The sequence below is a fragment of the Phaeodactylum tricornutum genome, chromosome 16, assembly GCF_000150955.2.
Source record: "Phaeodactylum tricornutum CCAP 1055/1 chromosome 16, whole genome shotgun sequence".
In the NCBI taxonomy this organism is placed as follows: Eukaryota; Bacillariophyta; class Bacillariophyceae; order Surirellales; family Neidiaceae; genus Phaeodactylum; species Phaeodactylum tricornutum.
The window spans coordinates 530543-558285 of record NC_011684.1 but is presented as its reverse complement, the minus strand read 5'-3'; the positions used below and the strand labels follow the sequence as shown (position 1 = coordinate 558285).

General features: G+C 49.6%; 12 protein-coding genes across 12 annotated transcripts; 7 read left to right on the top strand and 5 right to left on the bottom strand.

Annotated features, from left to right (window-relative positions):
* Positions 1–607: 607 nt before the first annotated feature.
* PHATRDRAFT_48221 (predicted protein) lies at positions 608–2406 on the top strand (the record flags this gene model as incomplete). Its single annotated transcript, XM_002182674.1, has 3 exons — positions 608–1337; positions 1383–1756; positions 1798–2406. 3 exons carry the CDS (start codon positions 608–610, stop codon positions 2404–2406), a joined length of 1713 nt encoding a protein of 570 aa, XP_002182710.1.
* A 1021-nt stretch (positions 2407–3427) lies between these two features.
* Positions 3428–6553, top strand: PHATRDRAFT_48220 (predicted protein; the record flags this gene model as incomplete). The annotated part of the gene is made up of 1 exon (XM_002182673.1): positions 3428–6553. The coding sequence occupies one exon, from the start codon at positions 3428–3430 to the stop codon at positions 6551–6553; it is 3126 nt and encodes a 1041-aa protein (XP_002182709.1).
* Positions 6554–7462: 909 nt separating this feature from the next.
* PHATRDRAFT_38623 (predicted protein) lies at positions 7463–8329 on the top strand (the record flags this gene model as incomplete). Its single annotated transcript, XM_002182672.1, has 1 exon — positions 7463–8329. The coding sequence occupies one exon, from the start codon at positions 7463–7465 to the stop codon at positions 8327–8329; it is 867 nt and encodes a 288-aa protein (XP_002182708.1).
* Positions 8330–8741: 412 nt separating this feature from the next.
* On the top strand, positions 8742–9254 carry PHATRDRAFT_38622 (predicted protein; the record flags this gene model as incomplete). Its single annotated transcript, XM_002182671.1, has 1 exon — positions 8742–9254. The coding sequence occupies one exon, from the start codon at positions 8742–8744 to the stop codon at positions 9252–9254; it is 513 nt and encodes a 170-aa protein (XP_002182707.1).
* Positions 9255–9522: 268 nt separating this feature from the next.
* On the bottom strand, positions 9523–11136 carry PHATRDRAFT_48219 (predicted protein). The gene has a single exon (XM_002182519.1). The coding sequence runs from the start codon at positions 11041–11043 to the stop codon at positions 9601–9603; it is 1443 nt and encodes a 480-aa protein (XP_002182555.1). The 5' UTR covers positions 11044–11136; the 3' UTR covers positions 9523–9600.
* Positions 11137–11653: 517 nt separating this feature from the next.
* PHATRDRAFT_48218 (predicted protein) lies at positions 11654–13764 on the bottom strand (the record flags this gene model as incomplete). Its single annotated transcript, XM_002182518.1, has 2 exons — positions 11654–13542; positions 13692–13764. 2 exons carry the CDS (start codon positions 13762–13764, stop codon positions 11654–11656), a joined length of 1962 nt encoding a protein of 653 aa, XP_002182554.1.
* A 1367-nt stretch (positions 13765–15131) lies between these two features.
* PHATRDRAFT_54873 (metacaspase) lies at positions 15132–16953 on the top strand (the record flags this gene model as incomplete). The annotated part of the gene is made up of 6 exons (XM_002182670.1): positions 15132–15168; positions 15363–15524; positions 15595–15896; positions 15990–16305; positions 16393–16552; positions 16639–16953. The coding sequence occupies 6 exons, from the start codon at positions 15132–15134 to the stop codon at positions 16874–16876; spliced, it is 1215 nt and encodes a 404-aa protein (XP_002182706.1). The 3' UTR covers positions 16877–16953.
* Positions 16954–17081: 128 nt separating this feature from the next.
* On the bottom strand, positions 17082–18278 carry PHATRDRAFT_2607 (predicted protein; the record flags this gene model as incomplete). Its single annotated transcript, XM_002182517.1, has 2 exons — positions 17082–17768; positions 17856–18278. Coding segments are annotated over 2 exons (1110 nt in total), but the record flags the coding sequence as incomplete, so codon positions are not given.
* A 1607-nt stretch (positions 18279–19885) lies between these two features.
* PHATRDRAFT_48215 (predicted protein) lies at positions 19886–22589 on the top strand (the record flags this gene model as incomplete). Its single annotated transcript, XM_002182669.1, has 1 exon — positions 19886–22589. Exon 1 carries the CDS (start codon positions 19950–19952, stop codon positions 22587–22589), a length of 2640 nt encoding a protein of 879 aa, XP_002182705.1. The 5' UTR covers positions 19886–19949.
* A 3-nt stretch (positions 22590–22592) lies between these two features.
* Positions 22593–24177, bottom strand: PHATRDRAFT_54872 (metacaspase). Its single transcript, XM_002182516.1, has 5 exons — positions 23795–24177; positions 23639–23685; positions 23377–23539; positions 23150–23304; positions 22593–23044 (listed from the first exon to the last, which is right to left on the bottom strand). Exons 1-5 carry the CDS (start codon positions 24171–24173, stop codon positions 22820–22822), a joined length of 969 nt encoding a protein of 322 aa, XP_002182552.1. The 5' UTR covers positions 24174–24177; the 3' UTR covers positions 22593–22819.
* Positions 24178–24586: 409 nt separating this feature from the next.
* Positions 24587–25018, bottom strand: PHATRDRAFT_14767 (predicted protein; the record flags this gene model as incomplete). The annotated part of the gene is made up of 1 exon (XM_002182515.1): positions 24587–25018. A coding segment is annotated over one exon (432 nt), but the record flags the coding sequence as incomplete, so codon positions are not given.
* A 2091-nt stretch (positions 25019–27109) lies between these two features.
* PHATRDRAFT_14856 (predicted protein) lies at positions 27110–27697 on the top strand (the record flags this gene model as incomplete). Its single annotated transcript, XM_002182668.1, has 2 exons — positions 27110–27283; positions 27416–27697. 2 exons carry the CDS (start codon positions 27110–27112, stop codon positions 27695–27697), a joined length of 456 nt encoding a protein of 151 aa, XP_002182704.1.
* Between the last annotated feature and the right edge of the window lie 46 nt (positions 27698–27743).

Here is a 27743-nt window from a genome sequence, read left to right as displayed (position 1 = left end):
TTATGGCAGCTGTGGAAGATCAAAGATTCGATGGCATTTTGTGGGATTGTTCACTGGACTGAACAACAGATTGACTAGTTTGTAGAAGGTAATCACCCACTCATTGTTTTATAAGTTCATTGATCCAAATTGCATTCTACGCATAGGTCCTCGTATCCGCTGTCTAACCCGTGGGGAGCGTCGTCAACGAGTTGAGTTTTACAGTCCCTAAGTCTCTTAGGTGTATTGCAGGTCGTTCGTCTCAACGCCCACCTTCGTTTACCACTCACTGTCCTAACAGCGATCTGTCCTACGGTTGTGCTTTGGTAGTACTCCGTAACAATTAACATGATAGTCAAAACTGCCCAGCCTTACATTAGCAACAGTTGGGACACTGTTTTCTTGTATTATGACTACATGTATTACTTACATTTACTTCTATCCGAGCAAAAGGGTCATCGGTTAGGAACATGGACCTTATCTTAAAGACTCGACCGAAATGCGTGCACACTAGCACATATCCGAGATCTTCTCACCAGATAGAAATCAATCGATTTCAAGGAAATACTGCACAGAATGTAGCTTCCAACAACAAAATTCACTGCTGTTGTCACCACAAGTAAAGTTCATGATAGAATCAAAGTGGACAATCGAAGCTTACTGCGGTGCGCAGAGGCCGTCGAATTGGTCCACTTTTCCGACATCCTCCCTGAGCTTTTTGAATCAGTTGAATTTGTCTGCGACGCATCCATTTTGCGGCCCAGAGGCCCCACAACCGTACGAGATTCCCGGGGTGCCATCCCAAGGTCCCTTGTTAACCAATGATCATTTGGAGTCCTTCTGGGATGTTGTTTTGACCATCGCTGCCAAAGGAGTCCCGAGTCTGATTGCAATTGGAGAACTTTGGTTACGTCTCTTCAGCTCCATTTTGGCTCCCGTCGGTTTGACTCATTTACTGTACACAAGTATCAAGGGGATATCGGATCAAGATTCCAAAACAGCTACACGTCCCCAGAGAATCTTCCTTTCTATAACATGCCTCCTGTCGGTAGCGTCATCGATCGTTCTCTTTACCGATACCTTGTATGTGCTCGAATACGGACCCTTCTACGGTGGGTCGATGCTGATCATGTTATTACTCCTGTCCGTGAATGTGTCCGTACGCTATCGACTACGACAAACAATGATTGGCAAGTTTTGTTTGATACTCCTAGCGCTATTCCTTGTATACGATTATGAGACTGGTGCGTTTACCTTCGGGGATTCCGCGGAACGCTGTGAAATAGCGGAAGGTCTTTACTACAACCAAGAAAATGAATTCATCAACAAATTGGTTGAACACTGGCCTCTGTCGCAACGTACGTATAGTAAAGAATATGGAGCGTGTCCTTGGATCCCTACAGGTGACGGCCGGACGGGCCTCCCTTTTCTTTTGAACTTGGTTCGTGACTTTTCGTACACACGTGTTTGGCTTCCTCTGGATGATGGCGAGGTGGCGGCCTTGGATATTGGGTTTCCAGAAGCAGGCCACGATGTCACAAAACCTCTCTATCTTATTCTACATGGGCTCAACGGTGGTTCTCAGGAAGGCTACGTCCAAGACTTCACGTGGCGGCGCACTGGAGAGGGATCGACGGTAGTGGTCATGATTGCACGCGGACTCGGCGATTTGCCTATTCGGGGATGGGATGTCTTTCACGGCGCCCGCTTTTCCGACGCCCATACTGCGGCACTAAGACTTCGACAAACGCTCGTTGGAGACCAGTATATTCCATGGGTGCCATTGTCCTGAGCAACTATGTTGCACGTTCAGGAGAGAATTGCGCGCTCGATTCGGCAGTTGCGATTTCGGGAGGTCTCGATATGCGCTTTGAGGCTGTTTACTACCGAGCTGAGCGACTTTGGCAACCCATGCTAGCACAGACTCTACGAGACGATTTCGCGGTCGGAAAATGGGGCGAGCGATTTCGCGCCAGATTGACAAAAGACCAAATGAAAAATCTTATGAGGGCGGCACACGTTTCAGAGCTTGGCAAAAGTGCGGCTGTGGCGTACAATGGCTTTCGGGACTTGGATCACTATTACTCCGAAATGTCTGCGTTAGGGGATATCCCTATTGAGGAGTACAGTGGTCCATCGCTAGAGCCACAGAGAAGAATCCAAAGCTTGTCGATTCCTCTTTTGGTCATTCATGCACTGGACGATCCGCTGGTAACGTTTCGGACTGTAGGCGCCAATCATGGTCTCATGCATCCAACAAACCTTACCAAAACAGGAACTGGAAATTTGCTATTGTTATTGACCAAAGGTGGGGGGCACGTGGGATGGCCGCTTGGTTGGTTCTTTTTTCTTAATACTTGGAAGTGGATGAACGATGCCGCGATGAGCTTCACCAACGCAGTGGACCATTCCCGAAAGGAAGGTTGAAATCAGAGAGAGAAATACAAATATAATCGGATTTAATGCGAGCTGATCTTTATGAAGCAGTTGTCGCTTATGATTCACTATGCAACTTGCTCATGTAATTATCTACATTCACAGTCAACCGTTTGTAAGCGAGAAGAGAACCTGCTTTTAGATTTCCAGGAGCCCTTTTGCAGCCTCAAAAGTCTGCCGTAGGTCGCTTCAGGAAAAACTAGATGCGCATGTAAAGCCGGTGGGTCCGGTTGAAGACTGGCACATTGGCGGCAGTATACCGGCAAACATAGGCTCCACAATCCAATCATATACTAACAAGAAGCTACTGCCGCGGAGCCACCGGCTCCTGGGCAGAGGAACGGGAGATCCAGTGATTGAATTATGGCAGGCGTGTGTGCTGTTCCGGATCCATCGAAGCGTCATAGCCTTCGGAATCTAGGTCAATGGCCGCATGGCTGGTGTTGTTCATGCCTCTTTGTTTGGATGTCACGCAGAAAACGAAGGATGCTGATCTGGGTGCGCTAGAATTGAGAACCGGGACTTTTGGTGCAGGAGAAAGGAAACCAAACAGGCGCAGAAGGCCCACATTGGCTTGTTCACAATCAGTTCATGTTACTTACAGTTATTACAAATTTAGGTGACGGGAGCCAAGAGATTGGCAATTGTAACTGTACGTCCTAACCGTGACTGTAAACCCATCGCAATCGTGGGCCTTTCCCCCCAAATCCGGGTCCGCGTGTTCCCATCCGATCAAGACTGCAGGGTTTCGACAAAGTGGGGTTCATTTCATCGTCGTCGGGTTTCGTCACGCTCGCTAGCTCTCTGGAGTAGAGAAGTGCTTTGCTTGGGAGAGATTCGGTGCCGTACTGTCGTCGGGAGTCGACCACACCGTGTTGTCGTGAACTGCTGTAAACAGGTAACAGGAACAAGAATACAAATCAATGCCAGTGCAAGGCGCAAGGGAAAGGAAACTCCCAAACAAACGCACATCCTCCTGCGAAAGGCAGCTTTCGTTGCGTTCTCTCCCTCCATGACCAACTTTCCCCCTCCACCACCACCACCGCCTTCTAGGCCACTGGGCGTCTCTCCATCAGCTCCAGCTGTTCTCGAGACGTCGTCGGCAACGTCCCATTACAGTACGAGAAGAGGGCCGCTGAATGGTGGAGCCTCAGCGTCCGCGCTCCCACAGTCCAACCTTTCCACACACGGCAGCACAAGATTTCCACCGCCGCCTTCGCACAGCGTCACGACCAATGGATCCGTTCCGTCGCACGATGCTCGGACTACACCTCCGTCCGCACACACTCCGGTACCGCCTCCATCGATCCATCGAATCGCTCATCCGGGCATGGTTTCTCAGCCGCCGTCCCGGCAGAATCCACCACTTCCGTTCGCACCTCCCGCATCTGTACCTCCGACTGCGAGTCGGACACTGCAACCAGCCTATCCCGTTCCACCGCAACCCTACTCGTCAAATCCTCTTTCACCCCCGCTTCCATCGTCACGTCCTCCCAACACTACGCACCCGCACCCATCGCCTCCACCACCGCAGCCCGGGTACTACCAACCGTCGCACACGCAACAGCCTCCGCCTGGTTTACGGAAAATCGATCCCTCACAAATTCCTAGAGCTCCACTCTTTACCCGCCCGCAAGAATCCCAGTTGCCGGTATATTTTCCGCGAGCTGCCGTCCTCAATGGCGAAACGGCCCAAAACCCCCCACCCGCCGACTCGCGATACATTGTCAAAGACGACGGTAACGCTTCGCCTAATCTCGTACGCGCCAGCGTCTACGCCTTTCCCCTTACACGTGCTCTCTGGCATCAAACCGGCGATCTACCACTCGGAATCCTCGCTACCCCCTTGGCCTGTCACGACGAAACCTTCGTGCCACGTCCCCGCGTCCTCCCCGACCGTTCCGTCCAAGACTGGCGTGATCCACAACGTATCCCGTGCGTGGATGCCCGGGAACCGTCCCCGCCACCGCGCTGTGGACACTGTCACGCCTACGCCAATCCGTTTTTTGGAACGGATGGATCTTGTAATCTCTGTGGTACCAGCAATCGCGGGATTGCCGCCAACCTGACGGGTCCGGCCATGCAGTGCGGTACGGTAGATTATCACGTTTCCGGACCCTACGTCACCCGCCCACAGCCCGTGCCGCCCGTGTTTGTGTACGCCGTGGATTTAACGTGTCCGCATGTCACGCAGTATCTACCCATTCTGGCACAATTGGGGGAAGACCTGGCGACTCACGTCGGGAATCAGTACGCACCGCTGACGCCACGCATTGGTCTCTGTTGGGTATCTTCGGCCGGAATTTTGGTGGCCGGGCACCACGACCGGGAACGCTACTCCGTCATGGCGGATGTGACCAACGCACCCTTTTGCCCTCTACCCCTCAACGATTGGACGTTTGATGTGTCGGTACCGGAAGGATTGGCATCCTGGAAGGCCTACTTGGATGGCCTACTCCAGAACGATCTCGAGGATCTGCGGAAATTGGCGCGTGCGAAAAATGCGTACGGCTTGGACGGTATGGAACTATCGTGTGGTGGAGCGGCGCTGGCCTTTCTTGCTGACGCCTTGGCGGCGACGGGGGGTCGCGGTACCTTGATCACCCGACGACGACCGAATTTTGGCGTCGGTAGCCTTTCGGTACGGGAACCTGTTCCGGGTAAAGCGCACGATCCGGACAATATCATATCCTATAGTCCGCTACAAACCGCCTCCAAGTTGAAGCATACAGAAGATGCGGCGGCTTCTTCGTTTTATCAGGAGCTAGCCGCGAAATGTTGCCAGGACCGAACCTGTTTGGATGTTTTATACCACACTAGCCCGCTCACACCACCCGCGTACTTGGATCTCGCCACACTCGGCGAGTTGTGCCGGAATACTTGTGGAAAATTGTTCCACGTTTCGAACAAAGACTGGAATCCGATCATTCTGGAAGAACTGAGAGCCCAAGTCTTTTCCTTTACGGGATGGGATGCGGTGTTTAAGGTTCGATGTTCGGACGGAATTCAAATCAAATCCTTTCCAACCCATGTCGGTAACCTAGTCGATAACGGATTGGGTAGCTCGTCGGAAATCGAATTGTCCTGCGTGACGCCGAACACGTGCATCGCAGTGGAGCTTGAGCATCGCGTGGGTGGTGTACCCCCCAAAAATCGGTACGTGTACATACAAACGGCCTTGCTCTACTCAACAATATCGGGCTGCCGCCGTGTGCGGGTCTCCACCTTGGCCATCCGTAGTTCTACTGTGGTAGATGAAGTATTCCGATCGGTTGACATGGGAACTGCTTCTGCTCTACTAGCCAGAGAAGCGCTGGATCGTATGAAGAAGCTAGTAAGGGAGAAGGAAGGAGACGCGGCCCGTGAAAAAGCCCGTGACTTGGTGTTCCATCGGTGTCTGGAAATTTTGCTCAACTACCGCACAAATTCGTCGGCCGCAAACTCATCCGCACGGCAAATGGTCCTCCCAGAAAAGTTGCAGTTGTTTCCACTCTACTGTATGTGCTTGATGAAGAGTCCGATCTTTCGCCCGGGCATGGCCCGTCGCGATGCACAAACTCAAGCTGTCCGCATGTCGCCCACGGGTGATGACAGGGCACTATTCGTACATTATCTGGCCAACGTAAGTTCCAGTACCAGCATGCTTATGGTGCATCCCAACATTTTTTCCGTCTTGGGAAACGAAAGTGGTACTGCGGAGTTCGAGTCGCATCATGGACCGGAGCAAGTTGGGTTTGTAAGAATGCCACAGCCCATTTTGCCGAGTATGGCTAGTCTTGAAGACGATGGTGTGTACCTCCTGGATAGCGGCCTACAGATTTTTTTCTATGTTGGAAAGACTGCGCCGGATGAAATAAAGGAGATGGCACGTAGTCACCAAATCGATCAAGCAGAACTGCTTCACAATTTTGTCTGGCAAATGAGGACGTTCAACGGCACAAATCAAGGAAGCGAAGGTTCCGTCCGGCCAACTCATGTGCCTGTTGTGTCAATTATACAGCAGGACGGTCACGATGCTCCAATGGAAGCGGATGTTCTCAATCTTTTGGTGGATGATGCGGTTTCTGGGGAGAAAGACTACAATGATTTTCTGTGTGGATTGCATCAGCGCATTCAAGACAGACTCAAAGCCAAGTAGTGAGCTATATTGAAATGCGGCTCGTTGGAGATGCGGTCGGTTTTTTCTTCGGGACAGCACAGCTTTTGCGCTGTTGAACTGACTGCAGACGTGTCTCCGATGTCATTGTTCTTTCTTGTCGTCATTCTTTTCTAGAAGCTTGACCGGCTCTCTGAACATGTGTTCATACGATAATCATTCCCCCTTGGAACGATAATAGACCACAAAAGGAATCGCCGCAGGCTTTTGCTTCAAAAGTTTGTAGCGCCTTCGGATCAGAGAATGTTCACGGTATTTTAAAGTCACTGTCAGTTCAAATCTTGTGAAAAGATCGCTTTACATTGGCGTATCTTCACCCGTTTAAAACTTCGGTGACAAACATTCAAAAATACATTGATGCAGGTTGACTGCCGCAAGTAGACTATAATCGCAGGTGCAAAATTAAAAACCGCCAATCAAGAGAAGCTTCCCTTCGATCGTTCCGGTGGTGACTTACTGTAAGTGTGAGACGGAAGATTTGCAGCCCGTTAGGCCTGCCTCTGAACCAAGTCCGAAAATGGAAGACTATCCTGCAAGAAATCTTTACAGTTAGCGCCTACACGGTAGTCTTGTTGGCTTCTTGCGACAACGGGCCTGCATCGCGACTAGGGACCTGTGTAATTTCACAGTGGTTTCTTTTGATTAACTATTACAGTTAGCTATATGGAGATCCCAGCGATATCGTACGACAGCCCTGAGACAGGCTGTTTGTCAGCCTAGTCAAATCACAACCAATCAAACATCAGAACCGGTGACGTGTTTTGGTTTGAAGTCTCTCGTTCCGGCAGGATGATGTTGATGTGAAATGGTGTCCTACGATGGAGTGTCGATCACAGTCAGTCGGAAGGTATCCCGAGTTCGATAGAATAATACATCATTTTCTCGAAGATCATGAAGCCGCTAGTATCCATATTTTCCGTTGCTTTGTTAACGTCTTTCGCTTGGCTACATCAGACGTCAGCGTTCGGTGTTCGACGTTCCAGCAATCGGTCAGCCAGAGCCGCCCCTCCACTCGATCCCACGCTCAGAAGCGCTGTCGATGCATTTACGTCGAAAGGCTTTGAAAAAAGAGATGACACTAAGAATGAGAATCAAGGAGAATTCGCAAACAAGAGTGCAGCAGAAATCAAAGGAGAGTTGTTGGAGCTTTTGCCGAGCATGACGGGTCAAGAAGACGAATTTCGAAGAGTAGAAGAATTGGTCAATGCATTGGAAGCCCGCTATCAACCAGCTCAAACCCTGACTTTTCTCAATCTCGCAATGCAAGGATCTTGGCAGCTTCTATTTAGCACAAATTTGTCGGGAACGCCCAATCCTGCCAAGTTTCGTTTGCGCGAACTGACCCAAAGGATTGAATGCAACAACCTTGACGGCGTTGTTACGAACCAAGCGCTCTGGGACCTAGCCGAAGCTGGCGACGCTGCTTTCGACGCGACGGGGACCTTTTCCGTTAAATGTAACTACTCAATCAATCAAGGTGCGCGGATGATTGTCGATCTGGAAGACCACCTACTGCAACCTGCTCGCGGTTCTGCTATTCCTCAGGACGTACAGGGCTTGGTGGGCTATTTACATCGCGCAATGCCTAAAACGTTGTTTGATCCATCGGATCATGCCATGGATACGACATATTTGGATGTTGATTTGCGCATCGTGCGGTATACGGGGGCGCGATTGGAAGGATCGCGAGATATCTTCATGCGGGCGTCCGCTCTGGAAATCAATCCGACAAAGGACGACGTCCCCAGAGAAGAATAGACGAGCTAGGTTGACTGTGATTATACAATACTATTCACAGTCAGATTTACATTTGTTTTTTACGCTTGCGACGTTTGCATAAGTCGCCCAGTAGGTACTTTCAGGAATAGCATTCACAGTCAATCAGATGATAACAACAAACGTTTCTTTTGAAGTTTGAGCTCAAATATTAAAACTGTCTTTAAAAATAGAAGTCTTCTTTCGATTTGGCCAAAAATGCTCGAGTGTTTTTTCCAGTGCATAAATGTAATTTGAGCAACGACATGAGAATTATCGCTAACGTAAGAAGTTCTTCGCGCGAGTTTCTTGTTGTGCCTTTGACACATGCAATATTCTGTCATTCTTCGTGAGCAGTGCTTGAGCTTCCAACCGAAAAGGTCTTACAAGGTCCTCCGCTATTGATGTTAACACCATGACTGATGTGCAATTGAACTATTTGCTTTGGCACAGTGCTGGTAGCGCCGGGGTTGTCTTGCTTGCCTATGCCGGCCTTACCGCGGAACCGCATCTCCGGGGACGATTCGATTTTTTGACGAGATTGGTTCTTTCGGCGGCTTTCTCATTCCTCATTGGGCTGGTTCTGGAGATCTTGAGTGTTCTGCACGTTTGGCCTTGGTGTCCTTGCATTTTCGATGGATGGGGACTGTTTGTGAATGTGGACAGTATTCTTGCTACTGTCTTGACAATCGTTCTCGTGAAAGTCACCTACTTTGCGAAAGGAAGTCCGTGGGATTCAGAACGCTGCGCAGAGACAATAGCATTGTCTGCGGATGGCATGGAGAAAGATTTGGAGTTTGGAGACGACGATGGATGCTCGTCATCGACGCAGTCTGAGGATGCCGTCAGTGAAGCCCAGCCCGTCGTCGATTTTCTACCCGGACGACAACTCGAAGCCGAAATCGGAAGCCACCGCCGTGGTGTTTAGGAAAATTCCTACAGCCAGAAAAGACTCTTGCAACGATTCATTCTACCTTACCTGATCTTTAATTTTTGAAAAAGTGGCCGAATACTGGAAACAAAATGATGCAGCCTTGTGTCTGAGGATCAACGTATTCGCTTGCGTCCATATACCTTCACATCTAGTGAAGTGGAAGGACACGTCGCCAAACCTGTTGCTGCGATGTAAAATTTGCACATTAGTACATCGCAATTTGCGTTTACAGTTAAACCTGGTTTCAACTGTACCCATTAGTCATTGATCAAATAAAAGCATCAACATTTTTAGACTCCCTATACAGTACCCCGTCCAGCTGTGCACGGTACAGACAAAATTAGTCTTTGATCGACACAATAATGGACTGGATAACTCCAATTGCGCCAATGCCAATACCGAAAACCATAAGCACCAAAGCAAAATAAACTTCCATTTCATTACTCGACGGACCCATTTTTTGAACGGCTGACCGATACATAAGCGCAGGAAACACGAAGACAATTGCAGTCGCAAAAGTGCCCCCACCCACAGCATTGATGATTCCTAAGTCAGTCACAAAGACGGCGATGATTGTAATGATGGCCAAGAGAATCACGGTCAAAATGTTGAGATTCTTGTTGGTTTGTCGAGCAGCCGGAATTTCCAAAATATCGAGAGCACCGTCTCGGAAGCCGATGAAAACAAGTGGATATGTTGTCAGCGTTGAAAATGAAATGGCAAGACGACTCAAGGTAGCTAACGGATCGTTGGCGCTGTAGTTGTTGAGAATGAAACTGTCCGAATTGCCACCAAATGTGAGAAATCCCACGGTCGCAATGGCCACGTAGACGGTCGAAGACAGTGCGAACGAAGACGAGACAGCCGTCCCGAATCGAGCCGGTGTCGCGTGTTTAAGCTCATTGTAGAAACGGGCAGCGTTGTAATGCATGACGAAGGCTTCAAATAGCATACAAACATACGGTAATACCGCAGTGCTCCAAACACGGTTTGTTGTTCCAAATGAGGGTTGCAAAGTTGGCTGGATGTCATGGTAAAAAGCACCTTCAGGGAGGTAGGAGCCATCCATATACCGAATAATCATTGCCAGAGCTGTCAACAACGTTCCTGCGGTACCCAAAATTGAAAATGGTGCCAGGACACGAATCTGCTTTAGCATGCATAAGGGAAGGATCATGGTAACCGTTATAATCAACAAACATGACACTCGGGAGACTTCAATGCCGATCGTTTGGCAAAGAGAGCTTCCGGACTGCGACAAAATTGTCGAATATGCCAGATTGGCGAGAGCTGCTTTAAGCGCGTTGATGCAGGCTACCACGGTCGAGCCATCGTCGCCCATGGTCTTTTGCCAGCATTCGCGATATGTACTTGACCGAGTCATATCACATAGCTTCCCAATTAGGAGACAAAAATATCCGAAGATAGCGCCCATGACAATAACCCATAGTGAGGCCGGGTAAACGGCATTAGGCGAGTCGGCGAACATGGCGATACCTCCGGAAAGAGATAGAACTCCGCATCCAATAAGATTTTTGCTGAGGTTGGCAACTTCAGATGCAATAGAGGCCTGTCCGACTGGAATCGAGTTTGGGTCGATTGTATCACAAATTGACAGTTCCCGGGCTAAAGGCAATGCGAAGGTCTTGTCGCGATTGAGATCGCTAGGGAACTCTGCAAAGAGAATGAGAGGTTGCTCTGGCTGCTCATCATCCATCGTGGTGCTGGTGGATCCATAAGTTGGCGGGGACCTGATCAGGCTCGCCGAACTAGAATCAGTCATGTTCGTTGTTCGAGGGGCGAAGGGCGAAAGGCAAAGGGCAAAGCAGCGATGTATACGATCTCAATGCGTTGCTCTTTTACACGCCAGTTGCTCACCAAATGTTCGCTATCGAATTAGGTTGCTATATTTACCTTTATTTGCTTATGAATGGTTGTCGTCGGTGTTCACGAGAGACCGAGAGAATGAACACGCAGTTCTGACTGTGAGTTTCAGGTTTTCGATGGTTGGTTCGGGGACAAAAAAATGAGGACCACAGTCACTGTCAGACAGCATCTCTATTGAAGCTGCCGTAGCTTTCGTCCTCAGCTGGGTAGTACCCGTCACTCTATCTGGTATAAACAGTAAAAATGGGAACTTTGCTATGGGGATGACGACGTTATCATTGGTTACTTTGCTTGTTACCAGTCTTCGGTCGTGAGGAGAGAAGTAGGAAAGACACTAGCTATCGAGAGAGTTTGTTTATTATTCAGAACCAGTTCCGTTTGTCACAATTTTCTAGGTCAAAGTAGCATATTCCAATCTTATGTAAGCTCTTATAGAAAAAATAAACTGGCCATACAAAAATATGCCGCGGGGTCTCCTAAAAGGAAATCGACAGTAGCTGCATAGTTTAAGACCCATTCCAGTTGGCGGCCCGAGATTGAACATCATGAGCTATGTCAATCAAGAACGACTCGTATTTATTGGAATCGGATATTTCGTTCAGAAGCTTTGCAGCACGATCACCGCAAACTATCACCGCTAACACTGCGACATGCCTCAAAACATCTTCCAGTAAAACGCTTTCACACTTTCCCAAAGCTCCCAACAGCTCGGCAATGATTTTACCTCCATGATGTGGCATAATTGGATAGGCTGCCACCATCAAGTTGCTCAATCCAATCAAAGCAAGGATAGAGACTTCGCGTTCCATTTCGTTTCTTCCTCCAGCGCGCAATAGTGGCAACATTGCTGCTAGTCCCATTCGCCCCAGTTCGCTGGCATCAGCGTTTCCGAACTGAGCGTGTTGGTGTAGAAGAGGAACAACGCCACCCAACAGCAGACCCCAAACAGTACCATCGGTTAAGCGATGCTGATTACGATCCAGTTTCCAAAGCCACCAAGTTGTCGTTTTTCTTCGAGTCTGCCCAACGTGTTCGTCGGCGATATAATCCTTAAGCAATGTTCGTTGAACAAGCCCCAAAATGGCAAAATGATTGCTCTTATCGCAGACCTTCACGGCCTGGTTGACTAGTCCTTCAAGATTGCTGATTGCTGCCGGCTGCCAAGCTGAACGAGCAGACCCTTTCAATTGCAGTAAATGGTAGACGGCAACCGCTCCCATGACGGTGATTGTGTCGTTGGAAGCATTTAGCATCTCATAGCACACTGGTAATAGTTCATCATACATGTCTTTATCAAATCCATCGACCAGCGAAATGAATTGGAGAACAGCGTGCAGCCTGGCTGGTACCCGCTGATACGGGCGAATCGCCACATCGCTTGGAGGGGTATAGGGAGTGTTAAAGCCTAGGTGCAAATGGGTCATTTGCTTGGAAGGAGGCTCAGCCGTTGGCATATCGCGGCCGAAAAAGTGCGCGCGGACGGCTTTGGAAACGTCGAGCATACCCAGAGTCTGGAGTACATGCTTTTGTACATCAAAAAACACATCGGTCTCTTCAAAAATCCCGTGCGTTCTTGCAAGTTGATGCCATAATATCCGAGCTGCACGTGATGATGCACCTTGAATCGAGTCATCCCAGAAGCTTCCTTCCAACGCAATTGTAGACCAATCGAGTCCTTTGATCTGTACATTTTTGCATTCTTCGTTCGGCGGATATGACCAGTATCGGTATACTTTGCAAAGGCTCGGTTCGATGGAGGCATCGATGCTGAGAGGGCTTAAGGAGGACATATTAAAGGCCAATAGGGAGACGACACACCGTCGAACTTCAGTTGTTGGTAGAGGAATGTCGGAGCTGCTGCAGTAGTCGACGAGCATGGTCTGGAGATGAAGTAGTGTTGTCAAAATCACGTTGGAAACGATGTACGGAGATAGGCTTTGAGGCTTGTCTGGAATTGCGGTCATGAGAGTAATGTCACAGGAAATTGTTTTTAGGACGTCTCCTAGACGACTGCTTGTTTCCAATATTGATGTTTGCGGTTCCGTTAAAGCGGAGGAGCGCGCATCTGGACGTCTCTGGATGGCGGTGACCATATATTCGTGTAACAGCAGGTCGTAATGCTTGAGTACAGATGTTCCAGATGATTTTACGTCGTTCAGAATAATGGTCCCAGTGGAAGCAATATGGTCCTGCACGATTAGCGCCGGTCGGACCAGAACGTCGTACATGAGAAATATTTCCACAACGATATCTCGGTCTTCTTGTAATTGTATTCGAAAAAGCTGCTCAATCATGCTCCTTATGAAGGGAGATTTAATGCTTTCTTTTTCCGTTGCCTGATCGTCGAAGTAGGGTAGCTCCTCTTTGACCTCGTGAACGGGTTGCTGATAGTGATCTACCAAGTTTTTTAGCAAAGGATGCCACGGGAGTGTTATTCGCAGAACACTCCATTTTGTATCGTGGTGAGGGATTCTTTTGCGATTAATAGTGATCTTGTCTCAATGCTTACAGTGTTAGGGTAGTCTAGCACCGAACCGGAGAGACCCACGCCGCCGATCGTCTTTTGTTTTCCCATGTCCAAACAACAGAGGTTTCCGATATGAATTGCATCGTGCATGGTCGTGACTCAATATCTCGTGACGAAGAATAAGCGAATCGGCGGATTTCATGGTCCGTCCGTCGAATGTCTCGATTTGAATTTACGGTAACTGACAGTGAGATTGAATTTCTGGGAGAAACGTGACCGGACGCTGGACGCTGCTACATTGTTACTCTGACTGATGGCATGGACGTCGGCTACGTCCAAAGAAAGCGCCGTACAAAGATCAAGAAGCAGAGTTTATGCTAGCGCGACCAGTTCTTTCACGAAATCGGACACAAGAGTGTCAAAGTCATAAAAAGATTTTGCTTGGAAATATATTTCAGACTGACTCCTTTTTTACTCGTTGGAGCAAGGCGTCTTCCGTTTTCTCAACAGGTTGCGCAGGACGTCGATTGTATGATTTTCCGTAAACATCCTAAATGTGTCCCCTTCTGGTTAACTCGTTGACATGTAGTTACGGAGAATTTCTGACGACGATGGAGACGATCGATTTTGACAAAGAGGGCAGTGGCTGTTTCCTCCCAACCGAATTGGCGATACGTGTAGCTCACTATTTGACGATCCTACCGGTACACCACGAAGACGTGGAAGTAACGGATTGCTCGTCTCATGACCATTCCCATCCTCTAGAATCGTGCCTAGACTCCGATGAAGATTCTTGGTGGATGGCGGCGTCTGGTTCCATGACGAACGATATAGAAAAACCATGGATCCGTTTCTCGTTGACCGACAAACCGGCATGTCGTCTGACCTCAGTATCTTTCAAGATCCCTCCTCTGCCCCATGGTCCACTTAGTCTACGGGAATTTTCTCTGGATATTAGTCTTCTGAAGCGCAACGAGCCAGAGAGTATATTGAGAAACTTCGCACTGAACAACCAGTCTGGATGGCAACGCTTCGAGTTACAACCGCCACTGGATACATATTCTTTAAAGCTTCGATGCCTCAGCAATCAAATATCTGGCTTTATTTCAGACGAAGGCACGAGTAGGGAAGCTCTATATGCAACGGTTGGCTTTTACGCCATTCGATTTGATTGAAGAGGAGAAGGCTGCAACAGGACATCCCACGCAACGACCTCCTGGAAGTTGTGCTGCTGCACTTTTCGCCTCGAGCAGATTTTCACCCTTGCAGTCCGATTTACATAGCATCGTGTGCGGTAGTGTAGAACATAAGTTCTCTCGACCTTTCTACGTGACGCCCGCACTAATTCCAAGTCTACTGCGGATGCCTTGTACCATGCTTTGTTTTTTCACAACTTGACAAACGCACCAAGCGATTACTTGAAGAGCTGAGCTAGCATTTCGTTGCCCCATCGCCTAGCTAAAGCGAATACAAGAGGCTACCACTTTTTTTTACAAAACCCGTACTTGACGATACAAATGTGTTTGCCGTTTAGATCCGTGTTGCTGCTGGTAGGTATGACAATGCTCACAGGTTGACTGTTTGAATAGGATTAACAAAGGTAGCTAGAGTATGGAACGTCGACACGACGAACAGATCGATTCTGGTTCCTTTGCGAGTCTCCGCATATTTGATCGAAACTTGAAAGTGGAACACCAAAAAAGGCACTGGTCGACTTATTTAGCTTTTGTTTACAACATTTCTTTTAGAAATTCGGTACCGCGCGGGATTGGTGCGTCGCAGGCAGGCAATACGCTTTTACCGACAAGACGAATCTTCCGAAGCCGGAACGGCGAAACAGCTGGGTATCTTTGCCGAAAAAGATCTTGTGCCACACTACTGCATTGCCACTCTCTTGACACACAATTTCAGTCGCTGTATTTCCAGAACACGCGAAATACGCACCGTTAAACACTTCGATATACCGCAATTTCGATCCAGACATGGGTTTCCTTCGCCGCCAGTTACGTGAGCAATTTGAAAAGAAGAAGCCGGAGGCACTCCAGGCCGACATCCGCATGATCTCGGGCTGTCAGGATGTTCAAACCAGCGCCGACGTTTCCAACGTGTCTTCCTTTCAGCTTCCGGATCCGGCTGGTAACGCTGGTGGTGCTTGCACTTCTACCCTCTTAAACGTGCTCTACAAGGATCACCAGACTCCGGAAGATACTATGTCTTTTGTGGAACTTCTGAACAAGATGCGAGAAAATTTGGAAGCCAAGGGGTTTTCCCAAGTTCCTCAGGTGAGAGTCCGCAAGCGCATTTGACAAGTACGTCGTTTCCGCATCGTCTGTCTGTTTCACTCACATTCGCACTTCACAATTTACGATCCGCAGCTAACCGCGTCGCATCCCATTGATGTGAACGATGACTTTGACTTGGTCCCTCCTGCTGCGACGGGCACGCGCCGGGCCCTCTTGATCGGTATCAACTACGTTGGACACGAACAGGGTGTCTTGAGAGGTTGCCATAACGACGTCAAGAATATGGTGGAATACATCAAGGCTGTTCATGGCTTTGAAGACGAGAACATTACCATTCTCATGGACGATGGGGAGCACACTGCCCCAACACATGCAAACATGATTGCGGCCTATAAGAAAATTGTCGCTCTCAGCAAAGCTGATGATGCGCTCTTTTGTCACTTTTCCGGTACGTTGAAGCTGGAAGCTGGAATGACTCCCAAAATCCTTGTGGAGTATCGGATGACTCACACACTATATCCATCTTTCTTTATAGGTCACGGAGCCAAAATTCGCGACGACGACCGTGGTGAAGAAGACGATGGCTATGACGAAACCCTGGTTCCAATTGATTACCACGAAAACGGTATGATCCGTGACGACGATCTCTACGATATTCTTATCAAGCCGTTGGTTCAAGGTGTCCACTTGGTTTGGTATGTATTACTTCACTTGATGATAACCTTCCGATGCACCAACTATTGCCGCCTGGTACTCACACGCAACCTCGGTCTTTTCTCAGCTTGATGGATTGTTGCCATAGCGGAACGGTCCTGGACCTTCCCTACGTGTACAAGGCCGACGGAAACTTTACAGAAATGGAAATTGACGAAAACTTTGACTTCAAGAAGCTTCTTGGGAAGTTTGGAATAGACGACTTTGACAAGTTTGGAGGAGAAGCTCTTGGTAAAATAAACGGAGATGCTCTCGGCAAAGTTGGTAAAGACGCGCTCGGCAAGCTCAACAAATTTTTCGGTTGAGTGTTAGTATTAGATTCAAATACGAGTGCTGCACATCAGAATGAAAGTTAAGGATATAGATGGATTTACTTTCACTAGTGTGCGTTGTCTAGAATAGAAAAGACGCATCTTAGAGAAGAATGCATGTGCAATCGGACTCAATGTCAGGTGACAACGTTGAGACGATGTTGTCGGAATCCGTATGGAAAACTTCTTTGCTGTAGGCTTCCAAATTGGCGAGAATACGTTGAAAGGCTGGTCGCATTGAAGCATTCTCATCCCAGCATTCCTTGAGTAGACTTTGCATGCGCAAGTCCATATCTCGAGGAACGTTAGGTCGGTCTCCTTCTTCGGCGGCCTTTTTGACTGCATTCATACCCGAAATGGTAGGCCACGGCGGTCGCCCAACGAGCAAATAGAACAAAATCATGGCGTAGGAATAAATGTCGACGGTTTCGTTGTATTCTTCGTGACGAAACACTTCTGGAGCCATGAAGCGGTAGGAACCGGTCTCACCCGTCATGGTATACTTTTCCGTTTCTTTCTTTCCTGGATCGGGGCGTATCTTGGAGAGGCCAAAGTCGGAGATCTTCAATACTCCGCTGTGGTCGATCAGCAAATTAGCAGGCTTGAGATCACGATGAATGATGGGAGGGCTACACGTGTGCAAGTAATTCATGCCGCGTGCTAGCTGTGTCGCGTAAATAATTTGGGTTCGCTTCCGCATGCGCGTTCCTTGGACCATGTGGGATTTGAATACGTCCAGCAAGGAACACTTCATGAGCTCGGAAATCATGACTTCATAGTCTGCTGTGGTTGAGTAAGCGAGCAAGAGCACAATCTGTGGATGCCTTAGAGACTTGAGTACCGATATTTCTTGGTGAAAGTCGGCAATGGCCAAGTCTCGTTCATTCTGTGCCATTTCCGCTTCATCCAGCTCGTGAATGGCTTCATCCACGTCTTTTCCTTTCTTAATGGCGGCGGAAATTTGGCGATTGACCCATTCTTTTCGAATCTTAGCCGTTTTAATAATTTTTGCCGCTACCAAGGTGCCACGCCAACGGCATTTGTAGATTTCTCCAAACGCGCCAGCGCCAATGCGGTCGATCATTTCGAGCTCACCAAAATTAATTTTGAGATTGTCGCTCTGTCGCTTACTGGATTTGTCGAGTTCTAGATTTACGTTGGAAGTTGTCGATCGTTGTAAGCCCCTGGCTGCACCAAATCGTTGGAGAATGGCGACACATTCTTCGTAGGCTCCATCCGTCCCGCCGGCAAAAGCGTCATCGAGAGGACGTCGCTTCCAGCGATCTTCCACGTTGGGATCGGCGCCGGCCTCACAAAGGGCCAGCACGATCGATGCGTGTCCTTCGCCGGATGCCAAGTGCAAAGCCGTTCGTTTATCGTAGTCCCCTTGGTTGACGTCCAGTTTGTCACTAAACTTCGATTTTTTGTCCTCGTCGTTACCGCCGTTGACGAGACTCCCGTTGCGTACGTTCTTATTGGTGGGACTGTGTTTGCGGTTGGCCGTGAGATGGGCCGTTTCGAGACTGCGCTTGGCCGAAGCCAACAGCATTTTGACTTCATCCACGTCGCCATCGGCGGCAGCTTTGATAAGATTGGCGGTACGGTTTCCCGAACCGGTAGTGGCACCTTTTTCGCGGAGGTACTGGACAATCGGCTCGTGTCGATGCCGATGAGCGTCGTCTAGGGGACTCCCACCCCAACGGTCGCTGCGATTGATCGCGGCTTGTTTGTTTTCGATTAGATACTGGCAAATATGCAAGTGTCCTTCCGATGCGGCAACGTGCAGAGCAGTCCGACGATCGTAATCGCGAAAATTGACGTGTTTGGGTCGGGCACGGAGCAAGCGGTCCATCGCGAGTTGATCGCCCCGAGCAGCGGCCTGTAGGAGGTTGCAGCCCGCCGCGAATTCTTCCGGGGGCAGCTCTAAATCGGTACGACTGGCGAGAATGCCCGCTCCCGCCCAACGATGTTCCGTATTGGACAAGGCGAGTTCGTCGCCTATGGAGCTGTTGTTCATACTGTTGTTCGTACTGTTGTTACCGTCCGCCTTGGCTTGCTCTCTTTTATTATGGTTGTTGCCGGAGCGGAGGACCCGGGCTAGAAGACCGCCGCTGCTGTTGCCGAGTCGCGATTTGTTACTGGAATTGCCGATGCTGTGTTGTGAAGAGACGCGATCGGCAGGAGCCTTGACGTGCGACGGTGGACCGGGAATGTAATCGTCGTCGTCTGCGTTGTTGTTATTATTGATATTGTTCGTCGGCACTACGCCGTGGGGACTGTGTTCTTCACCGTCGTCTTCGACTGCCGTAATCATGGTGACGGTGGTGCCTTGTTTGCGTGCGATCGTGCGGGGCGAGCGAGGCGTTTTTTGGAGAATGCCGTTGGTCGTCGGCATGGCTGGATCCGTCTCTCGCACTCGCACGCTAGATCCTGTGTCGACTGACTGTAACGAGACCCAATCACACTGTCGTATTCCAATCGGCGAACGAAGGAAACAGGAGCTGTGGATGGATGGATGGATGGATGGATTGACTGTGAATCTTCGGTAGGATGGACCGAATCAACGTCCTGGTTGGTTCCGGGAAACCAAACCGACACAATCAACCGTACTACCAAAAGTCTTTTTGGGTGGGTGGTGAAGGAGCTGGAGACACGTCTCTAGCTCCGGTTCGGATTTCGGAATTTGGAACGAATCCCAATATGAGAAGGGATCGGCTGGCGAGAATGAGACGCACAGACACACCACACTATCGGTCCAAGGAAGAAGTGATTTTGGTTTGGTACTTATTCGAGAGACCTTCCTACTTATACGTTCCGACGTCATAAGTCGATCCCATGTCTTATTCAGTGTCACGCCAAACAATATTCTCTCCAGCTTGTGGAGAACCCGGATATGAAATGGAGGTACGGGAACGAAAGCACGAATCGTGAAGCGGGACCGGACTCACGCTCCGTCGAACGGAACCAACCGGACTTTACACACTTTCCATAACAACGCACACACACACCATGGCACGTAGGACTCCCGAGGTTGTTCCGACCAAGTCGGAATGCCGCTGCCGCCGTCATGACTAGTCGACGCGTGACGTTGTGCCGTCGCAGACTCGCGAACCCAATGTGCGGTGCGGCGACTGCGTACGTCGTGAATGGAGCCGGCACCCGAGTACGGCTCCGCAATCTCCGTGACACTGCGGAATCGACGCACGCAATCCTACCGAGAACACCACTACACTTTCCCACACGTGCCTTGTCCACCTTTTTCTTCCACCCAAACATGGTGTCTCTGTATTCACGATCGTTCTCATCAGTATCGTCGTCGTCGTTATCATCGTTGGCAACTTCATCTCCTTCCGCGTCGCCCGGACATTCACCAAAGCGAGAGCCAGAGGTGGAGCAGAGATCTCAGCGACCCCAGCAACCAACAACTCTCTGCCAGCGACTGCAAACTTGGAGAGGAAAATTCTCCCTCGATATAAGTCACGACCAGAAACCTTTAAACTCGCTCTTGGACGAGATCAATCAATGGTCCAAAGGATTGTCGAAAGCCAACACGCAACGCGACACCTCGCTGCGTTTGGTCGTCCACGAATTGGATGTTTTGGTTCGTGCACTCGTGCAACACAAGGATCCCCATGCCCCCGTGACGCAACACGCCTTACACACGGCACTGTCTTTGTACGCGAAACAACAAGCACACACGCCCGCATCACCGGAGCCCTCCCAACGAGCGCTCGCACTTTTTCAATGCCTACAAATCCCCTGGTCGTCCATTGGCCCGCGGGAACGCAACGTCCTTATTCGACAACGTCGACAGCAGTATCAAGCGGTGTTGCTCGCTATTCGACACTGCCGAGAAGCATCGCAAGCTCCCGATCCCGAGCATGTGTGGAACAAACTAACGGAAGAAGCGACACGCTTTCGTTTATACAATTTGATCACCACGAACGGCTTCAATATGGTCGTGGCCGGGATGCACCGCAATCCCAACCGGGCGCGACACTTTTGGGATACGCAGTTGGGGCGGTACGGACTCACCGCCAACGCGGGTACCTACGACGCACTCGTGTCCGTCTACCAAAATCAGCGCCACCAAGGGAACTGGCAAGCCGCCCGCCAAGTGTGGCTGGACAATTGGCGGGCCTACATCGCTACGCCCCAACCGGAGTTACGACCCATGCCCGTCACACTTTCGCGTGTACTCGGGCTCGCGCGGGACAAACCCTGGCAGGCCCGTAATATGCTCCACGAAGCCTTGCACTTACAATCGCAATTACCTTTTGGCCGCAGAAATATTCCTATGGTAGATAGCGGCTGCGTTCTGCATGTACTGAATGCTCTGGTCCAAGCTCGTCTTGTTGTCGAGGCGGAACAACTCTTGGAAGACGTGCAACATCGGTACTATAACGAGGGCGCAACGGAGCTCCAGCTCAATCCTAAACATTTCGTGGTTTTGCTGTCGGGGTATACCCAAGACTTGACCATTCAAGGATTGACACGAGCAGAAGCCTTTTTAAAAACTATTGAGAAGCAATTTCTCTTGCATCCAAGCCAACGGATGGACGCACCTTCTGTCTCGGAACCATTCGACCAGACTGCCTACAACATTATGGCAACAGCATACTTGAACGCCAACCGACAAGATGCCGTTTCTCAAACTGAACGACTCATGGAACGCATGAGCAATCACGCGGGCACTTTCCAAAACTGCCACTTGTATCCGGATCGTATCACATACTCAATTCTGATGCGAGCGCTTGTGCAAGAGCGAAAATTAGGCTTCCATCACAAGGTAGAGTGTTTATTGCTTACGATGCTGGACGATCTGAATACGTCAAGGCAGCCTGACGTTGCAACTTTTATGGTTGCGCTGGAAGCTTGGTACCGGAGTGACGATCCTAATGCGATTCAAGGGGCAGAAAGATTGTTTCGTAGGATAATTTTCCCTGTTACCCGCTGCTACAACTTTCTTTTAAAATTTTACGTGAGGGATGGGTTAGGGGACAAGGCGGAAGCCATTCTCAAGGAAATGAAGGACGGGAAGAAGCCGGAGTGTGTTCCCGACAAGTATACTTACTGGGCGGTCCTGCAAACCTGGCGTAACTCCTCACATCCGGAACGCTTTGACCGTGCGAAGCGAATTTTCAAGTTATTGCTCTCCCTTTCGGAAAGCACATGGAACGACGTTGCGTTGACGATATTGCTTTCGACACTGGCGTCGACAGAGGTCCCTGCCAACAAGAATCGCGAAGCGCAGGAACTATTGGATCTTAATGAACAGACGCTTCGTCACTCATGTGGTTCATGTGGTGAGCCTCTTTCTTGGAGTGTTCCAGTGGTGATTGCCTTCATTAGAGCTTGTGGCGAGACAAAAGGTAGTGAAGACGATTTCCGCGAAGCCCTGCGCAATATATACGACAAAGAAAAGCTGCTTGGTGGTAAGGCTACACCCGAAGTGTACGCGGCGGTTTTAGACGCGTGCTCGAAACTGAGTGTCGATCCCGTACAGCTTGGCCAGGAAGTCTGCTTCATCTTTGAGCAGTGTATAAAGCATGGACTCGTTAGCTATCCTCTATTGAATGCGCTCCGACGAGTGGCAAAGCCGGATATATACCTGTACCTCACTTTACAGGACAGCAAGAATGCGCCAGACATGGAGAATATCCCAGATGAGTGGAAAAAGAATGTTGTCGCTACAGTCACACCCTAAACACAAAACAGATAAAACTTATAAGCAGACAGCCTCTCACTAATATAACCGCCTGCGTAACTTTGTCACATCAAATACTTCCAACGCCGCCTAGCTGTCTTGTTCGCTCAAAGCTGCTATCCTTTTTTGAAAGAGCGCCTTGCTTCGCAGTTTTTCGCGCTTTCACAATCGTCGCGTCATAACACTATTACATCAATTTTCACGTAACGGAAATCTCACGGGTTGTCTTGTTACAAAATGTTGCAACACTCTTTTGCAACAATGGCAATAGCATCGTTCGGGTCTATACCACCCTGGCCATTGGCGCCCTGTTGGACCATGTACGCTTGAAACATCGCTGCCAGTTTGGAGAAGTCAAAATCCGGAGGTGGCGCCATCTGATTCTGTTCACCGTCGGCCTTAAAGACGTAGGGCAAGTCCAAGACAGTTCCAGAATGACAGCAATCCATGACCGACTAACACGCGTAACGAAAAGCAAAGATAGAGCATAACTTGTTAGAGGCGCGGGCCACAAACACACCTTTTCGAAGCTTCCACAGAATAATTAAGAAGCTACGTACCGTCAGTGTCACACCCGCCGGCATGGGTCCGATCAAAGCTGAAAAGATATCATCGTCGCGAATTTGACCCGCCGCATTGAAATCTACAGGAACAAGTGTTTCATCGTATCCATCTGCTTCATCGCCATCGTCATCGCGAACCTTGCCACCGTGTCCTGCGGGAAAGTGGAGAGATATGTCAGTGGCTAAGAATATGTGTTATGGCGGCGGACTGAATCCAGACCTACCGGAATAGTGGCAAAAAATAGCATCGCCAGCTTTCGCGGAAGAAACTAATTCATGATAAGCTGCCAAAATGTTTTTGTAAGTAGGCTCCGTATGCGCTCCGTCGTCCATGAGAATGGTAATGTTCTCATCCTCAAAGCCATGAATATCCTTTATGAATTCAATCTACAGTGAGCCAATGTAGACGAAACGAGAATGCATGAGTAAGACTTTCGTGTAAGTATCGAATCAATGCTTACACAGACACCAACTTGATGTACGCACCATATTTTTGACGTCATTATGGCATCCACTGAGCTGTCCTTGCTGGCCTATTGTAGAAATGGAAAAGGATGGTGAAGAACGGTAAACAGGGTACGGCGCACGATTTGCATTTCACATAAAACAGCAACGAGTGGCCAGGCATGTTGCCGATCTTACCAGTATAGTTAATTCCAATCATGACAGCTCGACGGGTACCAGTGAAGTTTGCCGGCACAATGTTGAAGCTCTGGTGGATATCGAGTGGCCGCGAACTCGACAATTGGGGAATCTGCGTGTATCGACCCTGCGAGAGAATACCCCGCATCTTCATCAAGACTTCTTGAAAGGATAGATCCTTTTGGGGGGCCTTGTGATTCGCGTACAGCACCTTCAGCATGGCGGACGTACAGGCCCCACCGGCGCTACCCGCGGGGTCGGGCAAAGAGAACGACGCGACGTTCGACACATCCGCACTCGTTTGTTCGTCGCGACATCCCGAAATCATCCGGACTTCGGCGGGAATAAGTTCTTCGGCGCGTTCCAAATAGTTCGACATATTTTAAATTCTTCCAGGGAATGATTTGGAGGGTAAGGAAACGAGAATCCTTTGTGAAAGGAGGATGAAAACTCGGTGGATGTTTTGGATGCCGAGAACCGAACACACCGTAACGATAGCTACAACCGCTGTTCGTCAAACGCCGAAAACCTAGAACCCAAACTTCCTGATACTTTCAGCCCTATCAAATCATAAAAGTACCTACAATACCTAAACTGCTACCGTTTATTCGGAACACAAAAGTGAGTACCGCAACAGAAGAATGTCGTCTGCCGGCCTGTGCCTTTCAGATCCTTGCAATAATAGGACAACCAAGTGAAATTAATTTAACTTGACTTTGGGGGCGAGTTGGAAAGCATTATAGAACAGGCAGTTTACTATATTCTCCTTGATCCAATATCCAAGTTTGAAGTCTAAGACTTCCCTTTGGACTCTCGGGCGCGCTTTTTCTCTTCCAGCATTTGCCGAAAGTCTTGCATCAAGGCTGCCTCCTTTTGCTGATTTTCCTCCATCGTGATTAGTGCGAGCGCGCGTTGTTCTTCCGCGCTGTACACTTGGTTTTCTTTGCGAATACGAACGGCATTCATGCGGGCGTGACGAGATCCTGACATGACGTATCCCGAAGTTTCGTGTTTCTCAATTTCGTCACCCGTATATCCAATTTCACCTCGACGGGGAATGCGTAAGTTCTGTTGCACATACTGGGCCAAAGCTTGACCTTCCCCTGGCAGCAATGCCTTTCCGTAGGATGATGATTGGTTGGTGTTGGTGGCAGCGTTGGAGCGAGACAAAGGCTGCGGACCAACGGAGCTGTCATCACTATCAGACGCGTTGCCAGACTTTTGCACCGCCTGCTTAAAATCCTGCGCTTCACGCAAGTCGTTTTCGGGGAGCGCGACTTCCGATTCTTGTTTTCGGCTTCCCACGCTCGTCGAGCGCCTCTCGCGGGAATTGTCCGACGCAGATCGCACGCTTCTGCTTTCCTCGGAGGAAGAAGAAGAAGACGTGTAGGAGTCACTGCTGCTGCTACTACTACTGGAAGATGAGGTGGACGGGCTTCGTCTTCGGCTTGACCTTCCACCGCTGCGTCGACTAGAAGATTTCCTGTGGCTGGTTCGACTGCGGCGTCGGGAAGTTTGTCGCCGTTTCCGGGGTCTCGAGTCTTCCGAAGACGATGACGAATTATCCTCGGAGCGTGAGTCGTCACTGCTACCGCTACTGCTGTGTACGGAGACAGACCGTTTTCTTTTCTCTGACTGTTTAGAAACTGGTGGTTCTGGACTGTTGGACCACAGGTCACGCCAAAAGGGTGGTCCTTGATCCTTTTTGCCTGCGTCTCGCCAGGTACCAGCACGTGCCGACTCATGAAGCCATCGCTGGCGATCACGTGCCCGTTGTTCCATGGCACGGGCGGGGCCCCCGTTTCCCCAATGACTACGATTCCCGGGAGGTTGCGACGCCTCCATTGCAGCTCTCGGATCCATTTCTCCTGTTTGTTGATCAATTCCGATTAGACTTAGTCGAATCCGGTTGTTTTCCAAGTCTAGAACGTGAGCAAACACAGACTGTCCCAGTCGTAGAACATCGGAAACTTGTTCCACACGTCGATCCGATACTAGCTGGCTAATATGGATCAACCCACGTCCACCGTTTTCCAAATCAACAAAGGCCCCGTAAGATTCCATTCTACTGACTTGTCCTCTAGCAACAATGCCTGGACGTAGCGGTGGAGGTCGTTGTCGATGAGCGTCCGGTCCTCTTCGGGAAGGATCATGATCGTAATCTCGTGGGTGCCGTTCGTCTCGGCGCGGTTCATGATGTCTATGCTGCTCACTATGACCGTTTCGTTGATCACTACGTTCTTCTTTTTGTTCATTTACAGCATGTTTTTGTGTAGGGGTTTGCTGCTCTCGTGTGTTACTGGAACGCAGTGGTAGAGAATCACGGCGAGGCGGCTCGTGTTCACTTTTGCGATGTGCTCCTTGGCGTCGGTCACCGCGATCATTGGAACGTCTTCTTCTTTTTTCCAGCAATTTCTCGCGCAATTGAGCCTCCTGTTCTTTTTCTTTGTCCACGTAATCTCTCGTCATGGTGGAAAACTGTAATTGCGACAGGGAGTCTGGGTCTACTCTATAACAGTAGCAGCATCAGCGAGCCGCCCAAAGCTTTCCAGTCCGTCGTTTGCTTTTTCGTTGGGGAAGAGTCTCGTCCATCGTCTGTCCTGCTCTCCTTCGTCCAACTTCTATACGATCCTACGTTCCCAATACCGTAACTAATGGTTAAAACCGGGTTCTTGTTTGGTGTTGCTACGTGTCTGGCCCTGGTAAGGCTCGGTGTGGATGAATATCCCCGATCGCGGAATGGTACGACACACATTTTTGTTTCCTTGGTCTACACTTTTTCTCTCGACGATGAGGATTGGTCTGTCTCCCTCCTCACAACACGTTTTTCTCCTCATGGCGTCGCTTTTGAGAAGAAGTAGTCTTATGACGAACCTGTTCTCCCCATCACCTACCCGAGGTTGTTCCGCGTTCACGCTCACGTCCACTTCGCCCAACTTCATCACGCGTCACTTGGCCACCACTCCCAAGACGTACTTTCGCCAGGGCCGGTACGCCAAGAAAAGCGACGGCAACAAGGAGATCCGTTACCGTGCTGATCGCGTATTGTCACATCGGTTTCAGAAATCCCGCAGTGAATGCCACGAATTACTGAAAAAGAAACGGGTCTGGAAGGTAGATCCCGATGGAAACCTCTCCCTAGTCCTAGGCCCTGCCGAGCGGCTTTCGATGAACGACGACCTCCGTCTCGACAAAACCAAAGAAATTCCACTCCCTCCGCCATTACTTATGGTCTATCACAAACCCAAGTGGGTCTTGTCGGTACGGCAAGATCCCTACAATCGACCGTGTTTGGACGGATCGATTTTACCGAATATGCATCCGGTTGGTCGGCTCGACTACGACACGTCGGGTTTGTTGCTTTTTTCCTCCAGCGGCGCCTTGACACAACGATTGCTGCATCCCAAACATGAAGTGGAGAAAGAATACGTTGCCGTGGTCACGGGAATCGTTGTAGAAGACGAATTGCGGGCGACCTTAGCGGCAGGAGTGCAAACGACGGAGGGATCGCATAAAGCCACGCTCGAGTCCGTCGACATATGGGAAAGATCGTCGATCGCTCCGTATTTACTAAACATTCAAAGAAATTTCCCACCGGAGTACAACCAAACGGATCTCAAGGTACGAGGCTACTTGAATGTCTTTGATGCGCAAGCCTTATCGACGGTCCGACTGACCGTCTCGGAAGGCAAGCATCGCATGGTCCGACGCATATTGGCCAATTGTGGTCATCCTGTCGTTTCGTTGCACCGGGATCGTCTCGGTGCTGTCGCTCTGAACGATTTGCCTGCTGGAGAGTACCGGCCCTTGACGACGGAAGAAAGTCCGTGGGCGGAAACGCTTGTGCCTCTGGAAAAGAAGCACATCAAGCCCAAGCCAAAGACAAGCCGCAAACAGCTATAATTGCACCGGCACATTTAACGTCATGACAAAGTCAAGTTAAACGCAG

Bases quoted from the DNA above. Each gene is read 5' to 3' on its own strand.
- PHATRDRAFT_48219 (XM_002182519.1), bottom strand. From the start codon at position 11,043: ATGACTGATTCTAGTTCGGCGAGCCTGATCAGGTCCCCGCCAACTTAT.
- PHATRDRAFT_54872 (XM_002182516.1), bottom strand. From the start codon at position 24,173: ATGTCGAACTATTTGGAACGCGCCGAAGAACTTATTCCCGCCGAAGTC. The intron at 23,305-23,376 runs GTAGGTCTGGAT...ACTTTCCCGCAG, and splicing joins TATTTTTTGCCACTATTCCG to GACACGGTGGCAAGGTTCGC. The intron at 23,045-23,149 runs GTACGTAGCTTC...TACGCGTGTTAG, and splicing joins CGGCGGGTGTGACACTGACG to TCGGTCATGGATTGCTGTCA.